Source organism: Episyrphus balteatus, chromosome 3 (genome assembly GCF_945859705.1).
Source record: "Episyrphus balteatus chromosome 3, idEpiBalt1.1, whole genome shotgun sequence".
NCBI lineage: Eukaryota > Metazoa > Arthropoda > Insecta > Diptera > Syrphidae > Episyrphus > Episyrphus balteatus.
Window position 1 is genome coordinate 85,574,419 of NC_079136.1, and position 24,371 is coordinate 85,598,789.

Below are 24,371 nucleotides of genomic sequence, written 5' to 3' on the forward strand. Positions count from 1 at the left end.
TTGAAAACGACTCTAAAGATTTTGATTAAAGGAGAATGGGCAAGTTTGTATGGAATGTGGACGTTGCGCGGCCAGGAATGAATTTGTTATTTTTTGATGTACTTAAGGTTTACATATTATATTGTGGAGAAGTTTTATCCTTGTGACGTACTCCAAAAACGGATAAAATGCATTTTTGCATATAACACTTTTAGCAGATTGTCTCAAAGTTGTATCTTATGTGTGTATTTTAAGTGCAAAATACGATACTCTCTCATTTTCCCTAAATCTGAAGACCTTTATCTTGAATATCCAACCACTAGAACCAAAACTATAAGCATTTTAAAACAACAGTTTCTAGACTATTTTGAGAGTTTCGTTATTCAATTTTTTGTTAGTTAGAATTGTTTGAAAACTTTCGAACAAAATCTTGAAGTGGTTGTCTTAAAAATCTTATATTATGAGTTCTATTGGTCGGATTTTCAAGAGTAATTACTTCAGACTCAGGGAAAATGACAGAGCATCATATTTTATGTTCCAAATAAAAATATAAACCAATTTGTCGTTCATACATTGAATAATGCATTAACGATACTAATACTGCATTTTCTTACATTCTTAACGCAATACTGCGAAAAGTCCATAGTAAAAGTTTTTCCTAAGTTATAGTCCTTTCATTTGATACCAATTTTATTAATGGCCGCTCAACGTCCAATATGCCCATTCTCCTTAAACACACATTATGTTGTACGTAAATCTAACATAACTGCGTTTTAAGTTTTTCTAAAAACAATACGGGTAACGGAAATATGGCGTAAGAAATTATAAAAAAAAATTACAAATTTCTGCATTTCTTATGAATCTCTTCAAAAAATCAAATTATAACTAATTGAAAATATTTTTCCTAAAAAGCTTTGACATAAAAGCTACTTTTATCATAAGAGCAAGTACGTGCGACCCCAGTCGTGCATTTTATTTTAATTAAGTTTTGTATGTAAATACACTTAGGAGCAAAAAAAAGGAATCAAATAAATTATATTATATTAAAAACAAAAATTGCCATGGATAAAATATTTTTATTCAAAGTCTCATGGTCTCATTTTAAAGCTTGTATTTTTTACTTTGAATTGTTGGTAAAAACATAAAAATGTATACGATAGTGTTACCGCTATCTGTCAATAAATTGCACTTCATTTTGTTTTAATGTTAAATTTTCCAGATACTCTCTGTTTCAATTTCAGTCTTTTTTTTCCAACGATAGTATTAGCGTTGTCTGTCAATGAATTGCACTTAATTTTTTTTAAATGTTAAATTTTCCAGATAATTTGTGTTTTAATTTCCATTTTTTTTTTCCTTACATAATTCATATATGTTGGATGGATGGAACCAACGAACGGATTTTTGAGTTCTTAGCATTGAATTAAAGCTTTTGTTTCAAGCTTTTCAATGGTACCATTAACATTCATGTATGTCGATTACTTCACGACCAAATATCGTTTTTACAGAACGCAAAATTTGATTCCATTTTTTAGCTCCTAAGTGTAGAATGACCAGCATTTGTATGGAACGTAGACTTTCCAAGGCCAAGAATAATTTGTTATTTTTTTGATGAATTTAGGTGTTCCGATGTTTTGATTTTGAGTATATTTTGAAAATTTTGTGTTCAATTTTTCGTTAATTTTAATCATTTGAAATTTCTCAAACAAAGTCTCAAAGTTTAATTATTTAAAAAGTTATGTATTTCGAATTTTTAAAGACGTCTGAACTTATTTTAAATAGTTCCCAAAACTTTAAACACGTTTTTCTTGAGCCGATGTTTTCAAACGGAAACGGCTGAAAATTATTATTACACGATTTTCTTAGATTACTTGTTCCAGGTAATGCTCAAAGGAATAAGTTTTAGAAAATAATTTTTTTAGCCACATTAAAGTGTACCTACATTTTCCTGAAAATAATTTTTTCTTCCTGAAGTTGTTTTGTCAAATAATAGCAATTTTGTCAAAAATCAAAATTTTGACTTTTTAATCGATGATTACCTGCATTCATTTATCGTTCGAATGAATCTTTCAGATTTCTAACCATCTGCATTAATTTTAGTAACAACAAATTTTTATTTGAATTTGGATATTTGTTCTTTTAATATTTATTTATGAGAATAATGCCATGGCATGTCATCCGGACATCTGTTTAGTGAAAACGATATGTTTTCAAAGAAAAAGTTTATATTTAGGGTTTTGATAGTGTTTAACTTATTATGTAAAATGAGAATAACATCCTAATTGATGGCGAGCGATATGGTGGTACCTAGTTGAAACAAAAATGGTTTAAGTGCTGTTGTTATTCCGCAAAAAATTTGAAATATTTCATTTGTTTCCCAAAAAAAAAACTCAAACAACAGAATTGAAGCTATACATTTTTTATGTGAGCATTTCAGAGAATTTGAACACACATAAAAAGGCGTATTTTCTTCATTAGAAATTCACTTGAATTGTAAAAATATTTAGAACTCCTCCCGTTTTGGTAGATTTTTTTTTTTTTTTCAATGCAATAAATTTTATTCAAGTTCATAAACAGCTCTTAATAATCATTTTTATCAAAAAAAAAAAAACGACTTCCATGAATCGAAACCGGGATTTATGGTTTTCTCTCATGGATTCTTTAGTCAAAACTGGACTAAATTGAAACGGGACCACAATGCAGGCACCAGCTTTCGAATAAAAAAATTACCCAATTATTATTATCAAAATTGGTTCACCCATTACATAGTTATGAGGTAACATAAAAAAAAAGAAATACAGACGAATTGATAACCTCCTCCTTTTTGGAAGTCGGTAAAAATGGAAAAAAAAAAACTGAACTTTCCAATTTAACTAATTTAAATTTCTATTTCCAATGAAAGTTTTAAATCATGGTCATCGAAATCACTGGCTTTCAGCTTTCAGGCAATGTTATCAACTTGGTTACTGTTGAATATTATGCTTTAATTTAATATAACTACTTCACGGTGGTCTTGAAAACGCGGCAGGGTTTATAAAAATGGATCCCAAAAGTAATGATGCAGATTTGTTCGAAATGATCTCAGGATTCCAAATTTGTAAATTTCAAAATCGTACCTGATCCCTTTTTTGAGTTACAGGCATTATACATATATATATACATTTGTCTTAGAATGGGGGAAACAAAATTAAACAAAAAACAAAAGCACATTATAATGTCCTATACCTTTTTGGAAAGCTAAAATATACTCCTTGAATTTGATGTTTATTTGAAGTTGATTGAGTAAATAGTTTTTGAGAAATTTAATTTTAAAGTTATTATTTAAAAAAAAATATTTTTTTTTCTTTTAGTTTATTTTATTCATTTGTTTTTAATAAAGGGTAAATTTTTTTTACACAAATCAATGCTCTCATTGATTTTAAGTCAAAAATAAAAAACCGCATATTTAAAAGTATCTTGGTTTTTAAGATTTAAGGAAAAATGTACTTTTTCTCCAAATTTTTTTTAGCTATTTTTAGATTTTTTTCAAATAAAAAAAGAATTAGCCTCAAATCAATTGGAAAAAAAGGTCATTGTTACACGCTGCTGATCAGGACATATTCTTTTTTTTAAATTAAGGCGAAAGGTCATTATGGATTCATGGAAAATGGCTCTTAAGATGAAAATTGAGAAACGGTTTTGTGCTCCCTAAGGACCTTAGCTGTCCTGAAATCTATGTTATGTGGGATATTTTTCTGATATACGTAATATATAACTCTTACATTTCAAAAATAGTCCTGAAATATTCAAAACGTTATTAAAATAATTTAAAAAAATATAAATAAAAAAAAAATACAAAACTCTAAAAATGGCAAAAAAAAAACACAAAAAATGAACAAAAAACCTCAAAAAAGGAGCCAAAATACCACGACGTTCTTGGGGTTGATTCTGAGTCACACTAAGTGTGATTAGAACTTACAAATCTGTTGATTAAATAACCATTATACAATTTTTTCCTTAGGAACAAATAAAACAAATATAAAAAAGCCTATCTTTTTTTTCCGTTTTTTAAAAAATTTAGAATAGTTTTTTGCATTTATTTTTAAGGATTTGACTAAGAACTAAATAGAACAGTCAATTTTGAAAAAAAAACTTGCTACAAGGTTCAAATTTAAAAAAAAATTAACTTAAATACAAAAAATTATTTTCTTTTTTAAATTTTGATTTCGAAATTAAATTTCTCAAAAACTATTTGCTCAATCAACTTCAAATAAACATCAAATTCAAGGAGTATATTTTAGCTTTCCAAAAAGGTATAGGACATTATAATGTGCTTTTGTTTTTTGATTAATTTTTTTCCCCCCATTCTAAGACAAATGTATATATATATATAATGCCTGTAACTCAAAAAAGGGATCAGGTACGATTTTGAAATTTACAAATTTGGAATCCTGAGATCATTTCGAACAAATCTGCATCATTACTTTTGGGATCCATTTATATAAAACCTGCCGCGTTTTCAAGACCACCGTGACTTGTTCTGTTTTGTTTTGTTAAAAAGTCATTTGTTTTTGTTTCAAACTTATCGTAGTAACGATTTCAATAATAACACTTTTTCTTATAAGTCTCGAATATTTATTTTGGTAGAATTACTTTCAGATCGTTTAAGAATAAACGGAGAATTTCAACAGTTACCAACTGTACGCTATGGGATAGGAGTTTAACTATTTAAAACTGAACTGATGGTTTTTAGACACAAAAACCAAATCTCCATTTTCTCTTTTTCTCATCTTAATCGTCAAACCTTATCTCTGTCTTCTAGCGCAGTGTTCTAAATTGTCATTCTGAAGACTAATCTAAACTGGAAAGCCATGAATTGAAGAACGGAGGCATCACTTTCTAGGCCTCCAGTAAAACCTTTGAGAATAACACTTCTTTTTAGAATACTTTTCCCAAATTGATCATTATATCATTACTTATTTCCATCATGGAAAGCTTCTATTCTGATCTGGAACCTTGGGTTTTATATTTCATCCTTAAATAGAATTTTTAATTTTTAGCCCTTCCATAGAAAGATTCAATAGAATTCCCAAGTTAGTTTTTAATAGTGCCTCTTGTCCGGTTTTAGAAGTCTGTGTCCAAAAGCTTATTCATCGAAGAAGAGGATTTGTATTAGTCAGCTGGTAGTGAAAAAACCAGCAGACCAGTGGCAGAAGTTCTTAGAGATCCTTGTAAGGGTTTCTGTCAAACAATTAAGGGGGCACTAAGTGACTTACGATAGCAAAAAAACCCTCTGTAGTTCAATACCTCTTTCAACAAGTGAGTGTCTCGATTTCAACTTTTCGATTCTGCTGAAGGTTTTGAACTAGCTTGATAGTTGGAGATGCCATAACTCCCTCGATAAAGTTTCAAATCATTTTTATGGAGAAGCCTTGGCAAAATTTACAAAAATCGTGTTCCATTTTATTCAAGTATTAAAGCAAATATTGATCCTTTAAGACCAATCAGAGCCTTAACAAGTCACATAAAACTCAAAAACTAACTACAGCCCTGATAAAACAACTTTCTATTAGAATCTTATCCGAATTCAGTAGCATATGGTTTTGTGTGTTTCGCGTTAACCACCATCGGGACCATTGTGGTGCGCTTGATCTAGCAATAAAATTAAGTTTCCGAAAAAATTTCCAAGGACACAAGCAGCATATTGGCGAAGAAAAAAAATTACAAAACATAGTCCTTTAGGGTACAACATCAACATGTCTTCAAAAATGGCTAAAAAATGCTATAGAAGCACAACAACAATATCAGGAAAATATTATAGAATTCATGTCGGAAAAATCTATAATAGCATAACAATAACGACGAAAATTTGTTTTTCTTCTTTTTTTGTTTGCTTCTTCTTTTTGACGAAAGCGCATGATTTGCAAACGATGCGATGGTAAAATCGAATGCTGTTGTATCGATGCGTCAGCGGTATATGTATACATATATATAAATTTTTTTGTTGAATAAATTTTTTTTTTTCGCCATCGCGCTCGATTCAACTGTATTTAAGTCACAAAATAGGGTTTTATGCCGAAGTGATTTGAACAGCTTCGAGGGGGTTGAATATTGTATAGTAAAGTGATGATGGCATCCGCATTGGGTTTATCGCGCGAGAAGATTTTTAAGTTACAAATTGGTCCTGATTTGACCCGGTTGTCATGCCAATTATGGACGCCAACGAGAATATAAGCATCCTATCGGCAACGATAGAACGGTGTGATGGCAATGGCGGGCGGTTATGTGGAGACGGTGGTGTTTTGGTTGCTAGATCCTGGTGATGAACGCAACGACCAAAAAGGATGAAAGCAAAATAACTTCTCTCTGAAATAGCCCGGAGGGATGTTTCTATAGGGTTGTGATGGTTCTTATTTTGGAGTTTATGATAAGGTTCTTCTCCCATTTTCCATTTTTGTGTGCTTCTTTTGCTTTTAGAGCTTTTTGCAAAATTGGTTAAGAGCCTGTGAATTATGAGAAATCGTCCAGCTGGTGCCGCTGCAGGAATAAAATGGTAATATACTTTTCCTATTTTGCCTACTCCTTCAAGAGGATTTAACTGTTGCTAGAAGGAAAGAAAATAGAAAATGCAAAAAACATATCAAAAGGCGAAAACGAGGTTGAGGCGCGCTGAGTCCTTTGAAGTGGTCCTTTTGTGTGTGGAAGTGATTACCCAATTAGGATGTCATAAATTCTTCGAAATTAACCAGTGGTTCTTGTTTGACTATCATAATATAGAGGAGAGAGAGAGAGAGGGTTGTTGTGTGGGTGTTTATTATTATTTTTTTTTTTTTTTTAGCATTATTTTTGACAATTATTTTGATAAAAAGTTATGGATTTCATGGAGGCTGTTACAAAAGGGTCTTCATTGTTTTGGTTTTTATACTTTTTCGTAAAAAAAAATATTTATTTTTTAGAAAATGGTTGTGATATGTATTCAATTGACATTTACATAATGGCTTGGTTTTATTCATAAATAAAAAATATTCAAATATGCCAAATTTAAAGCGATGTTTTTTGGTAGTAGGTTATGTACATTTAGTAGAACTTGTTTATATTTTTTTTATTTTTATTTATTTTTTTTTTTTATTTTAAGGGTATTTTTTTTTTTTATTTGGAAGACTACATTTTTTAATTTAAAGATAACATATTCACACACAAACTACGATGATTTGCAGTGATATTCAGGGTTCAGAAATGACAAACAAAAATTGTAAATTGATAATCCAAGGATATGATTTAGTTTATTAATTTTAATTAAGTATTTTCACCCTCTATTGACCGGTACAAGTTTTAAAATTTTTTGAATACAGACCAGAAGAAATAACAAATAACTATTTTAGGTACTAGTAATAACATTATATTAGTAAACTTTTGAGCTGACATTTCAAAAGTAAAATACATTTTTCACCCCTTCCCTGTTTCCCGCGAAAAAAACACCCTTTCACCAAATTTTTATCCTTGGTTCTTATCCCAAGAGCAATCTTTTTTTAAATTTTCATGAGCGTAACAATTTTTTTAAATGCCTATTTTACCTGTTCTATAAACTTGACCAGTCACTGTGGCGTATGTGTAACTTTTTTTTTTTATTACAATTCGTCGGCGTAAAGCAAAATTGTTCTAAGTCCTTAAGAAATCCTATGTACTTAGAACAATTTTGCTTTATGCTGACGAATTGCGGTTCGTTAAGAAAAATTTTTGTTTGGTTTAACAAATACTGCTTCCACTTAAGTTTTTTTTATCCCTATTAACATTATTTATAGTTAAAGTTTTTTGTTGTGTATAGTTTTGTTTTATCAGAACCTTTTTGTGGGTATTCAAATAAGTATTAGTACTTACAAATAATATAATTACTATAAGTTCAAAACTGAATAACAAAAAGGCATATGGAGAGCTAAGAGCTGAAGTCAAGTCACAAAAAGTGAATTCGGAGATAAAACGAGCTAAACTAAATACGCTTGAATCTTATGGGGATTTTTTTTTTTTTGTTTGAACAAATGACAATTTGAAATGAAACATTTTTTGTGAGACCTCCATATGTTTATGAAAACGATCTTCATGTATGGCAATTTAACATAACCCAAGTGAAGGCTTCCAAATTTTCATTATTTGAAGACATCTTTTACCGGATTGAATTTTTTGATACTTTCCTTATGGAGCTTCTAATTGCCAGGAATTTCTATGCATTCCAGTGGGTTATCAGAAGATTTTTTGTCTTTAAAATTGCCAGTTTGTGGATATCTCTTTGATGCTTTTAGTATAAATACATACACTGTTTAAAATTCTGGAGTATTTTTAAATACTTTTTGGGTTACATATAGGTCTACACCAGAAATGTATTAAAATTTAATACATAACAAATAATATTAAAATTTTTTAGTTAATACAAAATGTATTCTTATTTAATATTTGAGGAATATTTTATAATACAATTGTATTACTTTTTAATAAAAGTTGTATTAAAAAATAATACAGTTTTATTAGAATTTATTACCAATTGTATTTAAAAAATAAAATTCGCACAGATCTTATGGGTATTAATTTCTAATAAAAATTTTATTAAAAGATAGTACAAAAATATTGCATTTCAATTCCAAATGTATTGAAAGTTAATACAATGTATTCTTTTTCCAAAATTCATTACTCAAAATATAATTATTCATCATAAATAATATAATAAAAAATAATGGTGATATTCGCAAACTGTAGCAAGTGAAATCTTATTGCCAATCAAACTTCGTCTGCAATTTATGCATTTTGCTTCCAAAAAACACAAAGCGACTTCAAATTAGTACAAATTTACAGTTTTTGTTTTTAATTTTTTTTAAGAAAAGGTACCTACTTTTTCAGGTGACGGTTACATTCAAACCATAGATAATATTTTTTTTAGGTTTTTAATACAATTTGATTAAAATTAAATATTCTTGTATTACAATTTAATACTTTTTATATTAGTTTTTTAATAAATTTGTATTGTATGTTAATACAATTATATTAAAATGTAATACAAACATATTAAAATCTACTACAGCGGTATTAAAATTCAATACAAGATTGGAATTCAATACCGACGGATTAGTTTTTAATCCACTGAGGGTATTTTCTAATCATTTTTGTTTGACAAGTGGTAAACTTAATACTAAAATATTTAAATTTAATACAAAATAGATTAAAAATAATTTTAATATTTTGGAAGTATTAAAATGTAATTTTTTTTGTATTACAAATTACAAGAGCTGTATTAAAAAATACTCCAGAATTTTTAACCGTGTAGTGTAACGGTATAAGACCATTCCCACCAGTAATAGTGAGAATATAGTCAACCCTTCCATCCTGTAAGTACAGATCTTACACAAAACCATAGATGGAAGGGTGTCCAGTAAGCAGGGCCAGGTCAGGCATGTTTAAAGTGCTTTGCTTAGCTCGCCGGTTGTGGGGTGGGTTCTTTTTGACCCGCCTACCTAGACTACCGCATATAATATCATGCCTGGTTGAAGAAAATTAGTAAGAGTACTACAGACAGACAACATGGACTAGTAAAATTAAGCTACTTTACATTAAATTATATTTAAACGATATGAGGAAGTGAATGAAGAACCTTTAAACTGATCAACCTACTTGTCCTTACAATGCACGGGCACCATTGGTGGAATTGGCACCCTTGAGCATTCCCTCCCTCTGCCTAACTCATTTCTGAGAAGGCTCCTTGGCTGCCGCGTGCTCAGATTTGTGCGACAGCCCCTAAGACAAGGCCTTAGCCTCTCCTGCGGATACTCAATTGTCAAAATGGACCCTCATGTCCCATCTACCATCAGTCACTCTTCATGGAATTTACGAATTCATTTCAATTTTGTTCCAATACCGAAATAAAAACATATAAACGTTCATTTCATTATCGAACAATTTAATTTTTATTGAATGGGAATGTCAATTTACGTTTCTTAAAATTGTATGGCTTATAAAATTATGATTTTTGTTAAAAATTATTACATGGTTTCTATTATTATGAAAATTAGTATTGATATGGAAGATATGTGTAAGTTTACTTGAAAATCACTCAATATTGTATTTAAGCAACAAACAAAAAAAAAATTAGTAATATAAATAACAAATAGTAAGAATTATCTCATACCTAAATCCAATTTCTTTGTGCGCACAATTGTTAATATCTTATATGTGATTACCTGTATTATAGAATTGAATTTATGAAATTAACAAGTTCACACACCGAGTGAATTCCCGCACAATCCAACAAATATAAACCCAAATTTTTAGATTATTATTAAAAAAATGTAAAATTAAGAAACGATACAAATAGATAAAAGAACAGATATTAAAGAACAATATTAAAGAAAAAAAATTTGAATAACACTAAAGAAACAAATACTAGATTAAGGATTAATTAAAAAAAAAAAAAAAAAAAAACATATAGGAGCAAACAAAATTAGAATTAGATTTAATTAAGGAACATGAATTTAAATTATTAACACAGATAAAAGATTATAAAACTGGATTAGGAATAGGATCGACTTAATAAAATAAAATTTAACACCAGGAATTAAAAAAGTTGAAAGGATCTTGAAAATCAATTTTCCTCTTGAAATCGGATGTTCCCTTTGTACACTCCTGCTCAAATTTAACGCACATCATATTTATTTTACAAAAAAGTCCTACTATTACTTTATCTCACAGTATCGTGGTTATTTTCTCAAATAAGACAGGAGTTAGCTTAAATTGAAGGTATTGAATAAAATGTTTGTGGGGAAGATTTGGAGAGGTATGCTGAAGTCTATCTGTCAACCCGCGAACCTTTTAGAGATGAGTCATAAATTTTCATGGAGTAAACTCTGCCTCACAACACCTACGGAGTTAGTGAGATCTCCTAGACCTAATTTAAGTAACCAAAGATACTTGGCTGATATTCTGGAACAGCATGCGGTTCCAATCACCCCTAGATTTGGTCCACAAATCAGTCTGATGCACGATAATGCATGCTAGAGTGGTTTGAGAATATCTTCATGATTAAAATGTGCCACCTTTGAATTGACCACACAGATATCCGGATGTAAATTCAATAGAACATGTCTAGGAAATGTTGAAAAAAATGCATTTGCTGCCGAAATCCACCTCCAAGCATTCTTGATTAACAGAAAACTGCAGTGAAAGAAAAGTTACAACAAAACCTTCAAAACTTAATTCGTGGAATGAATAGACCACTCCAAATTACCATATGCGCTAGAGGAGACAATGCCAAGTATTGAAAAAAATTATTGGAAAGAACTGTCAAGCGTTTCCATTTTTTTAAATTTTTTTTCTTAAAAAACAAAAATTATTTTAATATCAGTTTTCAGACCTTGAATTGCTAAATTTGGTTTATCTTTTTTTTGGTTAATAATACTGTTGCAATTTAGCATTTTTCTGACTTGCTAAACAATAAGCAAACACAAAAAAATACAACAAATAATTTTAAAGCCATTTCAAACAAGATGCAGGGGTATAACTAAAGAAAAAAAAAGTGTGCGTTAATTTTGAGCAGGAGTTTATATATAGTTCATATGATAATATAATTCGATATTTGGAATTTTTAGTATAATTTTATTATATGTGTTTTCAAACAGCCAAACAGAAATCACTATATTTTAGTATTTGTGGAAATAATATCAGGTTCAGGAATATCAGCACTGCTTAGTGCTCCTGTTTCCTTATCGTTTCCTTTTGGAGAATAATAGTTTTTATTATTCTTTTCTTTTATTAAAAAAAGTTTAGGGAAGGAAAAACGAAACGTTTAATCCACGTTTTTTCGTTATTTTTCAAAATGCACAATTTTTCTTTTGGCCAAAGATATTATAAAAGACAAATTTAAACTTTCAAAAACTTTTCTAGTTTTACTTTAGGCCAGGGATATGCAAAAACAAATTTAACCAAGAATCTATTCTCGAACTTTCTAAATTTTAAATATTTTCTTGTATTATTTTTATAAAAGTTCTTTCCTGTTTGAATTTCACCACTTGAATGCCTTGAAAATTTGAAATTTTTCAGAATTTTTATTCTTTGGTTTTAGGAAGCGACCCCACAGTAGGTAGGTTCTAATTTCATAGTAAACATTTTTCGGTGCTGTTCTTCAATGTAAAACCGTAAAACCGATCTGTTACCCTTCGAAATACCTACGGATATCATTGAAGTCAACTGGGAACACTATAATTTGCTGTATTTCATTCTTAAGAACGAAGAAAAAATAACTTAAGGTTAAGTTATTTGTAGCCTTTCATAGTTTAATTAAAATCTAGTTGAATGTCTTCATTTGAATCGACAGCCCAATGTTCCTGTCATTTAGTACAACTAAACTCCATTTAACTGCATAGAGAAACTTTAAAGGTGTTACATAATAGTTTTTGGTATATTACTAATCAAAATGACTAAAATACCCACTATTCTGATGGTTTTCGTTTTGTTCTTTTTTTTTGCAATTACACACCTCAAAAGCATTAACGTCATGCCTCTAAATATCCATCTAACACTCATTTATCGTATTACCTTTCTATACCAACCCAATATTGCATAATAACGCACTTTCAAAACAAAACCCAATAACGCACGACACGATTTTGTAGTTTGAAAACAAAAACTAATACCTCATTATTATTCCACATTATTCCATTGTTTTGCGATATGTTTCACCGATAATAATTCATGGATTTTAATTAATTTTTGAATATTCGTGTTTAAAAATGCACCTAGCCTTCTACATGTCGGTCGTTCGAATATTTGTAAAATATCTCCCCCACATTCTCAATATCTCATATAGTCGTCTCCCTCGCATTATAATGGAATTGATGTTATTTTCGTTTTGCAATTTTCAAAAACTAAGCACATCGTTACAATTGACATCCGATTACATCCAAAATCGCGCTCCGGTTCAGCTGAGCATACGATATTCGAGTAATATCTAGTTTGATGTTGGAAACGCCATTCCCTCGAATCCTGCTGCTGCTGCTGTGACACAAAATAAATGCACGCCCATATCACCCATCTCATAGTAGATAGCAGCATCCATTTGTATATACATATATATTCTAAAACGAGAATATTAGGCATTTCAGCTTCCATCCGCGAAGTTAGCAATATATTAGAACGGAAACTGCCAGACTCGACAACATGGCAATTGGGTTCGAGGTCTGCGGCACATCCGAATGTAATGAATTTTAATCTCATCCGGAATGAGTTTTTGGACAAATTAATGCAAATACATGTTTATGGCTTGTCGGCAAGCAGCTCATAATATACAATATAGTTGAAATAGAGTATATAGCTAACCAACAATGTCCCAAAGTCCCATCCTTTGTATAGTCCCAACTCCCTCCCGAAACAAATATATCCCTCCTGTGTGTCATGTCAAAAACACATGTATATAAGGTAAAAACCGTTTAATGGCGTATACCTACCATGCCTAGTTCGTGTTCATTTAATAAATATTCTATCAGGAAGCAAAATACTCAATCAACCCAAATCATATTCAATATTCTTGAGGAAAGCTACAGCAGGAGCAAGACATACAATACATAAAAGTCTATGTGTGTGTGTGTTTGTTTGTGTATATTAATATACTTGGAGGAAGCAAAGTCAAGAAATCAAAAGCTCCTTTATATTTTTTGCCCTCGTGGATGACGAGAAACCACCCCTTGTAAAAGCCGTTTGCAAGGTAAGGTACAAAGAAGGCCGATGCCGATGATATGGTAATGGTTATGGGCTAAATGAAAAACAGATTGATTTTATACCAAACTCTGCAGGCACAAAACACCTTGATACAAAGGCGCAATCTGTATAATATGAGGGGCCAACATAAAAGGGGGGCCGGCCGGTCGACAAGAACCTTTATACAAATTTAATATTCATGTAGTTTTCCTTTTATGTTGGTAATTTATATTTCAGATGAAGTTTAAATAAAGAAAAACTTGTAATATATGAGAGTGAAATAGGGGACATTATTTGATGGTGTCCATATGTTTTTGGGGTGATGTATAAATTGTATATTGGTTTTGGTATGTACCTTTTATGGGGAGTATACGGAATAACGTACATATACGGAACAGTTTTACATACAATTTAATAGAGTCCAATTTTGTTGGTCTTCAAAATTGAGGTTTTTATACGGTTCTTAGTATTCAAGCTTAAATTGAAAATCCAGCTATCAGAGTCACGATTTCGCTCTAATATACTGCCCCGTTCCAGGATAGGTTCGAAAATCTAGCTAAATAGGAGCAAGTGCTCCACATGACTTACCGATCTCAATTTTTGTACGCTCTTCGTGTGTCAGGCATTCCTCTTTAACCAGTGGCACGTCTTTGATTAAAAAAATAAACTTATAGTCTTTGGACAATGTCTATTTTTTAATGAAAACGTTATTTTTTTTTTTTCAAAATCATTATTAACGGTACCCTCCATCGTAGATCAATGTTTAAAGTTTCTGACTATCTTCCAAATAACTGGTTCAATTTTAACAAATTTTTTATGCAAAAGCATTTATATTGCCTCAATATAAATCAAAAATTGAATTTTTTTGCAAAAATGCATCTTAATTAAAGTAATCAAATTGCATACTTGTTTTGGATCTAAATTTGACTTCAAATGTTGTTTTTACTTGCGATATATGTAGGTACTATACAATATACATATTAGGGTGGGTCAAAAAAATCGAAATTCTTTTTTTTGATTTGGTACTCCGAAAAATCGATTGCTAGACCCCTCTAGAATATACACACCAAATATGAGCTCTTTATATTAATTTTTTTTTGACCCACCCTAATATATATATCAAGTTATGCATTCGTACAAAAAAAAAAATGCACGACTGGGTCGCACGTACTTGCTCTTGTAGTTCAAAGTATCTTTATCTAAAATATCTATTGGAAATTTAAGATTTTGTGGAGAAAAAAAAAAATAAAAACAAAAAAAAAATCGAAAGTTAAAAGAATTCAATTTTTAAAATATTTTTTGAAAAACTTTTTTTTTTAATTTTTTTTACATTTTACACTTCAATACCTATGATGTCTGTAAATTTTCAATAAAATTGACTAATGCTTTGATGAAATATATGAACTTAAAAAACATGTCAATTTTTGAAAAACGGCAACGCCATATTTCCGTTCTCAGCATTTTTTGAGAAAAACTAAAAACGCAGTTTTGTAAGAATCAATAAGTCTATTACGTATACCAAATTTAATCAAAATCGTTAGAGCCGTTTTCGAGAAAGTTGCAATACCTCGAAAACGTTATATGGGAGATATGCGTTAAAAAGGAGATATTAAAAAAATAAAAAAAACCGTCCTAGGGAATAACCTAAAAAGCATCTGTACCAAGTTTCAAGCAAATCCATCCATCCGTTTAGGCTCTAGCTCGATGTACAGATGGACGCACAGACCGACGGACGGCATGACGAAAACCACTTTTTTGATCTTCTCCATCATCGTTTTGATTGAAACCTCGAATTTTTTTTCTACACGAAACCAATACTTGCCCTATAGAGCAAGTAAAAGGTTGAGATAACATTTTTCCATGACATTACGATGGTAGACAATGCCAAAAAAGTGGGTCCCGGAAGTCCGTCTGTCTGTCTGTATAAGGAGCTACAGCCTAAACGGATGGACCGATTGACTTCAAATTTGGTATGTAGCATTTTTTGGTATGTAAGGGATTTTTGGAATTAATTTTGTTGGACCAAAAATAACGGTACTTGTCATTTACCGATTTTAGTAAAGTTGAAATTGCTCAAAAACGGCTCCAACGATGTTGTTTAGAAAATTCAAATGTAAATTTTAAGACAAGGTCTATCTTTTTATGAAAAATTTTTTTTTTTTTTTAAATCATTATTAACGGTATTTTTTTGAATTTTTTTTTTTGAAAAATAAAATTTTCGACAACGGGAAAATATATTTTTTTGAAATTTTTTTTAGATGTTGATTAGTGATTTCTACAAAATGGCATACCAATTTTATTTTAAAACTTTTTTTCCAAAAAAAATATTTATAAAAAATTAGTTTTTTTTTTAAACGGCTCTAACGATTTTGAAAATTTATTTTCTAAAAATGAATCTTAATTATGTCAATCAAAACTGCATACTTGTTTTGGAGGGCATTTTGATTTCGGATTTTGTTTTATTTTTTAAAAAAACGAATTTTATGTTTTTTTTTTTGCACCTATACATTTCCTAAATTTCTATATAAAAAGTCTTAAAAATTTAAGCAACTTGAACTCTAAGAGCAAGTTCGTGCGACCCAGTCGTGCATTTTATTAAGTAGGTATCCATTCAAAGTTGATACATAAGTTGATGCTGATGATGGTGAAGAATTCGTTCAATCCGATCAACCATCAAGCTTCGTTAACTTGTTTGGCCGAACGTTTTTATTTCCGTTTGCTTTTGTTCTGAAGATATTATGTAGATCAGGGATCGAATCACAGTTAACGTATGATCGCTATTTGTCTCTATCTTTTTCTATTGATTTAATAGAGACAGCAATAGTCAACACGATAACGTATGATCGTAATCGTGTGCCGTAATTAGACCCCAGTTCTTTACTTGCCATCGTCTAGTCTCTTAAGTCACTCAAAAGATTCTTCCTGATTTGTGTTGCATAAACCTGGGTGAAAATAGTAATATATATACAATATACATAGGTATAAAAAGTTTTTCCAAAAAAAAAAACAATGATTAGGTATGAATATTTTTTATGTATAGAAAAGTATAAGGGCTTGGCAAATATTCCTTTTCTGTGCGTAAAAAAAATATTTAAAAAAAATAGAAATAGAAAGTTGTATTCCTTTCAATAAGTTCCAAGACGAATAACATAAATCCAGTCCTGACTGAACAGATGAAAAATACTTTCATCCTACCTATACCGCACATACCACAACAAAATCGATTTTCTACACACCAATGTTCTTGTGCATTTCTTTATACATAATATATACGTATTTTTTCTTCTATATTTTTTTTTTTTTTTAAACATCAAGTTTTATAAAGGAACTCCTAGAGCAATTTCCACCTCAAACATTTAGTTATGCGTAGGAGAGGATATATCTTTTCTTTTGTATCGCTTTGTTAAGATTTTTTTTTTTTTTTTTTTCATTTTTGTTCGTGATTCCCTAAGTTTTTTTTTGGTGGTAAATTGCTTATTAAACCGTTTAGGGTTTCTTTTGCTTTAAGCTCTTGAAGTTGTTAACAAAAAAGAGAAATCCTTAATAGAGAAGACGTTTTTTTTTTATTCTTTCGCTATCTCAAGAGCTCCACACACCGAATAACAAAAGAGTTTTATCCACAAAAATCTGTTAATTCAAAAAAATGAGGATGATTCTGCTTTTTTTCCATAACCCCCTCTCCCCTCCTCACACTCACAATGGGTAAACAAAGAATGCTAGGGCAACGAAATGTAGAGTGGGCTCAAACTGAAGAAACAACCAGACAAAAAGAGTTACAAAGATTTAATGTTCCCTTAAGGATTTAAACCGCACTGTCACTGGATGCTTTTGTAGACAGAAAATAGGCGAGGCAATTAGGCAAAGTCACGATAAACACATGCAGTTTTTTTTTTTTTCATTCTCAAATTCTAACAGCTTTTTTATTTTCCTGGTAAAGGATTGAGTTTTTTTTTTTTTTTGTTATTAATTTTTAAAGCCTATATTAAATTGAAGTGGGCAAAGCACGCAAACGGTACATTAACTTTTTAGCTAAAATTCTAAACAAAATTGTGTTTTGTGACAAATAAGTCTGATGATGGTTCATATAAACTAAAAGAATAAAGAAAAAAACATGTCTGTTGGTACTTGAATAAATTGTCTGCATAAACTGCGCGAATTCAAGGCTAATGGATTGATAATTGCTTAGCAAATTGTGTGAATTTTATAGCTGCCTAACTGCTTGGTCTGGCGTTGTGTTGTATGTATAGTATATATAGCGAATTTGGCAAAAAAAAAAAAAAAGCTTTTAAAGCAATCTCATTGAGATGTAATTTACCTATATTGAAAAATCTGTATACAAGATGGCCTCTGGAGTTAATTTATGGTTGAATGAATTTAAGCAGTGAGGTCGTTAAGGATAACGATAAATAAGCTGTCGAAGAACGATATCTTCATAAAGTTGTTTTTATTTTTTTTTTTTTTATGTTTTTTGAAGTCGGGCTAAGAAATTATATACTAACAAGACTTTGGGTGTTACGAAGATGAAAAATAGCTTAAAATTTTTTGTTTGTATTCAATTGGTTTTAAATTTATCTATATAAAAAAAAATTATCTGTAAAAAGCTTAAGATAAAATGAGTTTTTGGATTAATTTGAAAGCAATAAAGAGGAGATTTTCGTTAATCTTTAGATACAAATGCATAGTTTAATTTGAAAGGAATTTTAACAGAATGAAGGTCAAGCAAAAAATTAAAACTCTCACTCCGTGGTGTTAACTTATTAAATAATAAAACTTTAAAAGAACCAAGTATTTTGGAAATGTTGATCTTTTAAAAGTAAAAATTGGAAAAAAAATGTATACTAAACTTTGAAAGACGCTTCTCTCCATACAAAGCTGTTTTTCTGCCTTAAAATCAATCAAAAAATTTAAATCAATTTCTTAAAAACGAACCAATGCATTTAATTGAAACATTGTTTATCTGAAAATTTTACAACAAATGTAAAAAAGCTCAAAACTTGTGTTAAAAATTAAAACGACCTCTTTTAAATCTTTGACTTGAAAATCAAGTGTGACATTTATTTGTTTGTTCATAAAAAAAATGTAGAAAAAAAAATTCAAAATCGTTAGAGACGTCTTTAGTACTTGATCTATAGCCTATTATAGGGTAAGTATTGGTTTCGTATAGAAAACAAATTTGAGGTATTAATCAAAACCGCAATTACGATGATGGAGAAGTTCGAAAAAGTGTATCTCGCAATTCCATTCGCTGATTTTTTTAGTTTTGTTAATATCTCGCTTGAAAAGTGTACCTCCCATACAAATTTTTCAAGATAAAGCAAATTACTCGAAAACGTCTGAAACGCTTTTGATGCAGGCATAATATTCAAAGCAATTTCAATAAAACTGCATTTTTGAATTTTTCTCAAAAAAGTCAAATAACAAAAAAAAATCATATACCTAACAACATTTTTGCCCTAAATGTCGGCTCTTCCCCAACATCAACGAAATTTCTTTAAAATTCATATAGGAGAAGTGGGGGCAAGATGGCCTACTTAGTGTTTGACTGAAAACCAATAAAAAACATATTTTAAATAGAATAAAGTTTTTATTCATTAAGTTTAATGTTTTTTGCAGAAACTATCGTTATTATAAAAAAAAAATAAAAAAATACTGAACAAAAGATAATACCTTTTGAAAAAACATCTAACAAAAACCCGTCTTGTCCCCACATAGGGGTAAGACCGCCCTATCAAATTTTGTTGATAGAAAGACCGTTTCTATTGTTTTAAATGCAGCCTATTTGTAATAATAACACAATTATGCTATATTTTCATTAGTTTTCACTCCAGCACAAGCTTTTTGGTACCATTTGGTACACATTTTGCACTTAATCCAACAATACTTTGGATTGGATCAAGAAAACAGTTGCAGATAGAACATAGAAGGTACAAATACAATCTGCAAAGTCCTCTTCATCAGAATCATCTTTTTGGAAGACTTAATGGTGAACTTCTTTTTTCACTTTGTTTAAGCTACCAGACCCGAGTAAAAATAGAAATTGAATTTTTAAAGAAAAAAATCATGAGCGCCGCAGCACCGCTGCACCACCGCCGTTTGCAGGAATTTTCGCCGCACCCACCGCCACACCACGACTGCAGCACGTCCGCACTATTTCATTTTGAATGAAAAATTCGGTGCACGACCGCCGCACCACGACTGCAGCACGTCCGCACTATTTCATTTTGTATGAAAAATTCGCCGCACCATGATACATAATTTTGGAATTTTGAAAAATAAAAAAAAAAACTACCGACGAGAAGGAGATTCGAACCCGAGCACTTTCAATTAGAAGTCCAACGCTTTAACCACTCGACTACCAAGTCATGTTTGCATGAACTGGCAATTTGTTACTTAAGTCAAAATAACATTGAAGACGGCTTAAACATTTGTATAAGTACGAGAATAGAATTTTTTTCATACAAAATGAAATAGTGCGGACGTGCTGCAGTCGTGATGCGGCGGTGGGTGCGGCGAAAATTCCTGCAAACGGCGGTGGTGCAGCGGTGGTGCGGCGCTCAAGTTTTTTTTCGTTAAAAATTCAATTTCTATTTTTACTCGGGAGTGTTGCCAATTTTACTTTTTTTCATACAACATAGTACCTACGAAAACCGCCTTGCCCCATAGGCGGTCTTGACCCCACTTCCCCTACCTTGAGGCAGTTCCTAAAATCTAAAAGTAAACTAACATAAAAGAATTTTGAACTGCAAGAGCAAGTACGTGCTACCCAGTCGTGCATTTTATTTTTAATGGCTTCTTGTTAATAAAAATTAACAAAAAGAAATATAATTGATACCTATGTCTTTTAAAAGAAAACATAAAAACAAAGTTTTGAACATTCACATTAGTTAAGAAACTGTTGAAGTGTGCATAAAAGCAAAATTATCAATACGTATACGTTCCGTGTATATGAAGAGTAGGGGTCATAAATGGCAGAGCTTACAGAAAAACTCCTTTTCTTTTTGTTCTTACCTTTATTAGAGCCGAATTTTAATTACTAAGCAATGGTTGATAAATATTAGGGTGTGTCAAAATGCTAAAGTATGGAATTTTCAAATGTAATAGCTTTTAAAAGTTGCATTGCTTATCAAAATTAAATCCTGCGTTTACAATTTTCATTTTAAATAATATCTTTGGCTCGCTCAAAATACCTATAGGAAGAAATTTGGATTTTTAGAGATATTTGAAATATATGTTTGGATACAAAAACAAATACGTATATTTAATATTTTTAGGCTTTCACGTGAAAGATTATTCCAAGAAAAAACTTTTAAACTTATATTTGTTGGAATTGAACACTTAGTAAAGAAGCTGCGAAAAATAATCGAAGGAAAAAAAATAATTTTTTTATATAAAATCGTTTTTTTTTTTAACAAACTTCAACCGATTTGAGCGAGCCAAAGACGAACGATATTATAATTTTTTTTACATATAATGAAACCTTAGAACCTAATAAAACTTTTGACCACTATTACATTGCAAGATTAGAGTACCTACTTTTTTTCGGCCATACAAAAGTGACACACCCTAATAAATATGGAACAACGAAAAATACATTCCTACTAATTGTTTTCAGTTTAATACTGAAAACAAATGTATTTTTTTTTAAATATTGTCCATCATTCATGATTTTTATCTGACTGAAAATTTGTCAAAAACTTTTGACAACAGTTACCTATAACAATTTTTTCAATGGAATTTTTCAAGGAAGGCTTTAAACAGTGTTGCCAGGCACCTTGAACTTTTAACTCACTCCTTAAAATTTTGATTTTCGATTTATTGGATTTTGGCTCTTTTAATTTTAAACTTGGCGATTTAAGGCTCCTTTAAAATCAAAGTATTTTATTGCAAAAATGTCAACCGACAACCAAATTGCATACATTTTTCATTTGATTTTCATTCAAAATTTAATTTTACGCCTTTAAATAAGCATGAAAGATGGAATGTATCAACAAAATGAAAACAAATAATTACACTTCAAAATTTAAAATCTCATTCCACAAACATTTTTTGGGTTTTTTTACCATTTTTAAAAGCGGATATTTTTGGCTATAAGATTTTTCAAAATCGGCTCCTTGCCTTACAAATATACTGGCAACACTGGTTTCAAATCATACAGTTTTTTTAAACATCTTAAAACATCAACAATCTTAATAAAAAGAAAATATCATTTATTGAATTGAAATATGGAATATTTGTACTCAAAAATTACTTAATATACCTATTTTGGAGTTTTTGATAGAAGTTTATGTATTGTATACGCTTGTACTAGGGATGATTTTCTAGCTGGTTTCAGCAGAAAATTTCCTTCATCATCCACTCATACACTAAAATTGACTATATGGACAGAGATATGTATTTTATAATTTTCTTTCTTCAATTTCAGATAGCCAACATCTACAAAACAAACACCAACCAAATGGGAGTGTGATGGGTGTCCATCATATTCGAGCACCTAGGCCACCAATTCGGACCGCATCATCAGGACTTGGGGCCACTAGTGGCAATGTGTCAGAACAGACACAGACGAGCAGTGTAAACAGTAGTAGTAGCAGTAGTGGAAGTGCTCTCTGTGGTGGAGGTGGTGGTGGGGGAACTATGAAAAATCAACACCACCACCAGCAACAGCAGCAGCAACATCAGCAGGATAGCATTGGCATGACAACGAATGCGGGATCACATCTGCAGCAACAAGTGCCACAGGCGGCAATTGACGAAATGAGAGTCTGATAGGTGACGGTGTTCGAACTAGAATTATAGTCATCTTGGTGAGTGCTCTATGGATGTTTTAAGTGATTGATATCTATCTGGTACCTACTTTGTGAGGTGCTTGCTATTACAAATTGGACAGAATTGAAATTTTCCAATTTTCACCTTAGAAACGATATAAATACAATTTCTGCGTTCCTTCCTTTATCGTACTCTGTCTGGCTGAATGATGTACACATTCATATTTGTCGTGTGGATTCACATGATCCGAAAATAATTCCGTTGAGTTTTCAGATATTTATGAAAACAAAAATATTCGCAGCAACCATTTTTAATGACAGATTGACATGGAGAATTTGTCAGACATGTTTTGTGCGAATCGATGCACTTATATGCTGATGGTTGAGCTGTCAGTGAAAATTAGAAAGATGTTCTTATGCGCGCGTGAATGGAATGATATTATTTATGACAAAAAACCCATTTATACAAAATTGTTTTTTTTGTTTTTGCTGAAGTGACACAAAATACAATGTTCTTGTTCATGTGTGTTCAATCATTTGTATGAAACGTTGAATGTCAAATCATGCCAAGTATTGTAGATACTTTAATTCAACTCAATATATACACAAAGACTGATAAATATAAAACACCTACAAAATCGATTGAAATTGTAAAAGCAATTTAACAACAGTAGCTAACAAAACAAGAGTGGATTAACTTATAAGCCTTATTGATATAGGCGATGTTCAAAATGTACCCTTACCACAAATAAAATTTTATTCCAAGAGTATGATTTCTATAGATAATGGGAGTTTATAAGAGAAAAAGTTATCTAAAATCATTCAAAATTGAACTCCTATTAAGAAATTATAACAAAATCAAAGGTACGTCACGTACAGACAAATGAAATTAAATAATTTATAATTCAGTAAAATTTAAAATTCTGTATTTAAAAAGTCTGAAAGAGGAACAAATTGTTTTTATAATAAATAAAATGATCTGGATAAGATGCACTAGTTGCAATAGTAAAAGTGGCTTCTGTAAATTTTAATATTTTATTGAATTTGTTTTTATTTTTTTTGTATTCGCTTACAATTGCAGTGTATTTTTCATTTAGGTGAGATTTTTTAAAAAATATTTTGCAAAAAAAAAATCCAAAATTGAATCCAAACGCCTGCGACCTTAAATACCTATAAAATTATATATAAAATATTAAAAAATAAATCTCTTCCTTGTCTGTATTTCATTTTAATAACTATTTCTTGGTGCCGTGAAATAACGCCGAGCGAAATAACGCCGAATTCCAAAATTCGGCGTTATTTCACTTTACAAAAGCGAAATAACGCCGAATTTCAACATTCGGCCTTATTTCGCAATGATAAAGTGAAATTACGCCGATTCGGCGTTACTTCACTTTTTCCTGCTAAGTGGAGCTTAGGAAAAATTTCTATGTTACCACCTGCAGTCAGTTTGGTATTGAAATGCCATATTTTTGGCACAGGGACATAAGGCCCATGGAATAAAAGCCACTATTTATTTGTGGGGCTTACGTCCCGCTTAAGTGAGACATAAGTTTCAAATCAAATGTGGGGCTTATGTCAAACTCAGGTTGGACAAAATACCCACAAATAAAGGATGGGCGTTATGTCTCACTAACAAAGAATTTACAAATTATAAAATTATCTCCCAACTGGATAACTGTATTTGGGATAGTTACATAATTCGATTTTGCACTTATGTCCCACCTTATTGGCAAATAAGCCGATTCAATAGTGTATCCAATCAAGGGGAGTGCAGCAGAGCAGCATGCTCCCAGCCTCCAAACCTATTTCACTGTTTATAAACCTAAGTCCTGGGTTTTATTGTTTTATTTATGTGCATACCAAACAAAACAGAGATATGTTTGTGTTATAACTTGGCAAACGCGAAGCGAAAAATAA

The 24,371-nt window shown here is 30.6% G+C and overlaps 1 protein-coding gene across 2 annotated transcripts in view; it reads left to right on the forward strand.

Moving 5' to 3' along the window:
* LOC129916818 (neuroligin-3) overlaps nucleotides 1-24,371 on the forward strand; it is a 198,763-nt gene that overhangs the window by 151,617 nt on the left and 22,775 nt on the right. For both annotated transcript variants that reach the window (XM_055996974.1, XM_055996973.1), the window contains one exon: nucleotides 22,109-22,490. In XM_055996974.1, the coding sequence (XP_055852949.1) occupies nucleotides 22,109-22,452 (344 nt within the window). In that variant the 3' untranslated portion in view covers nucleotides 22,453-22,490. The remainder of the gene's footprint in view (nucleotides 1-22,108; nucleotides 22,491-24,371) is intronic.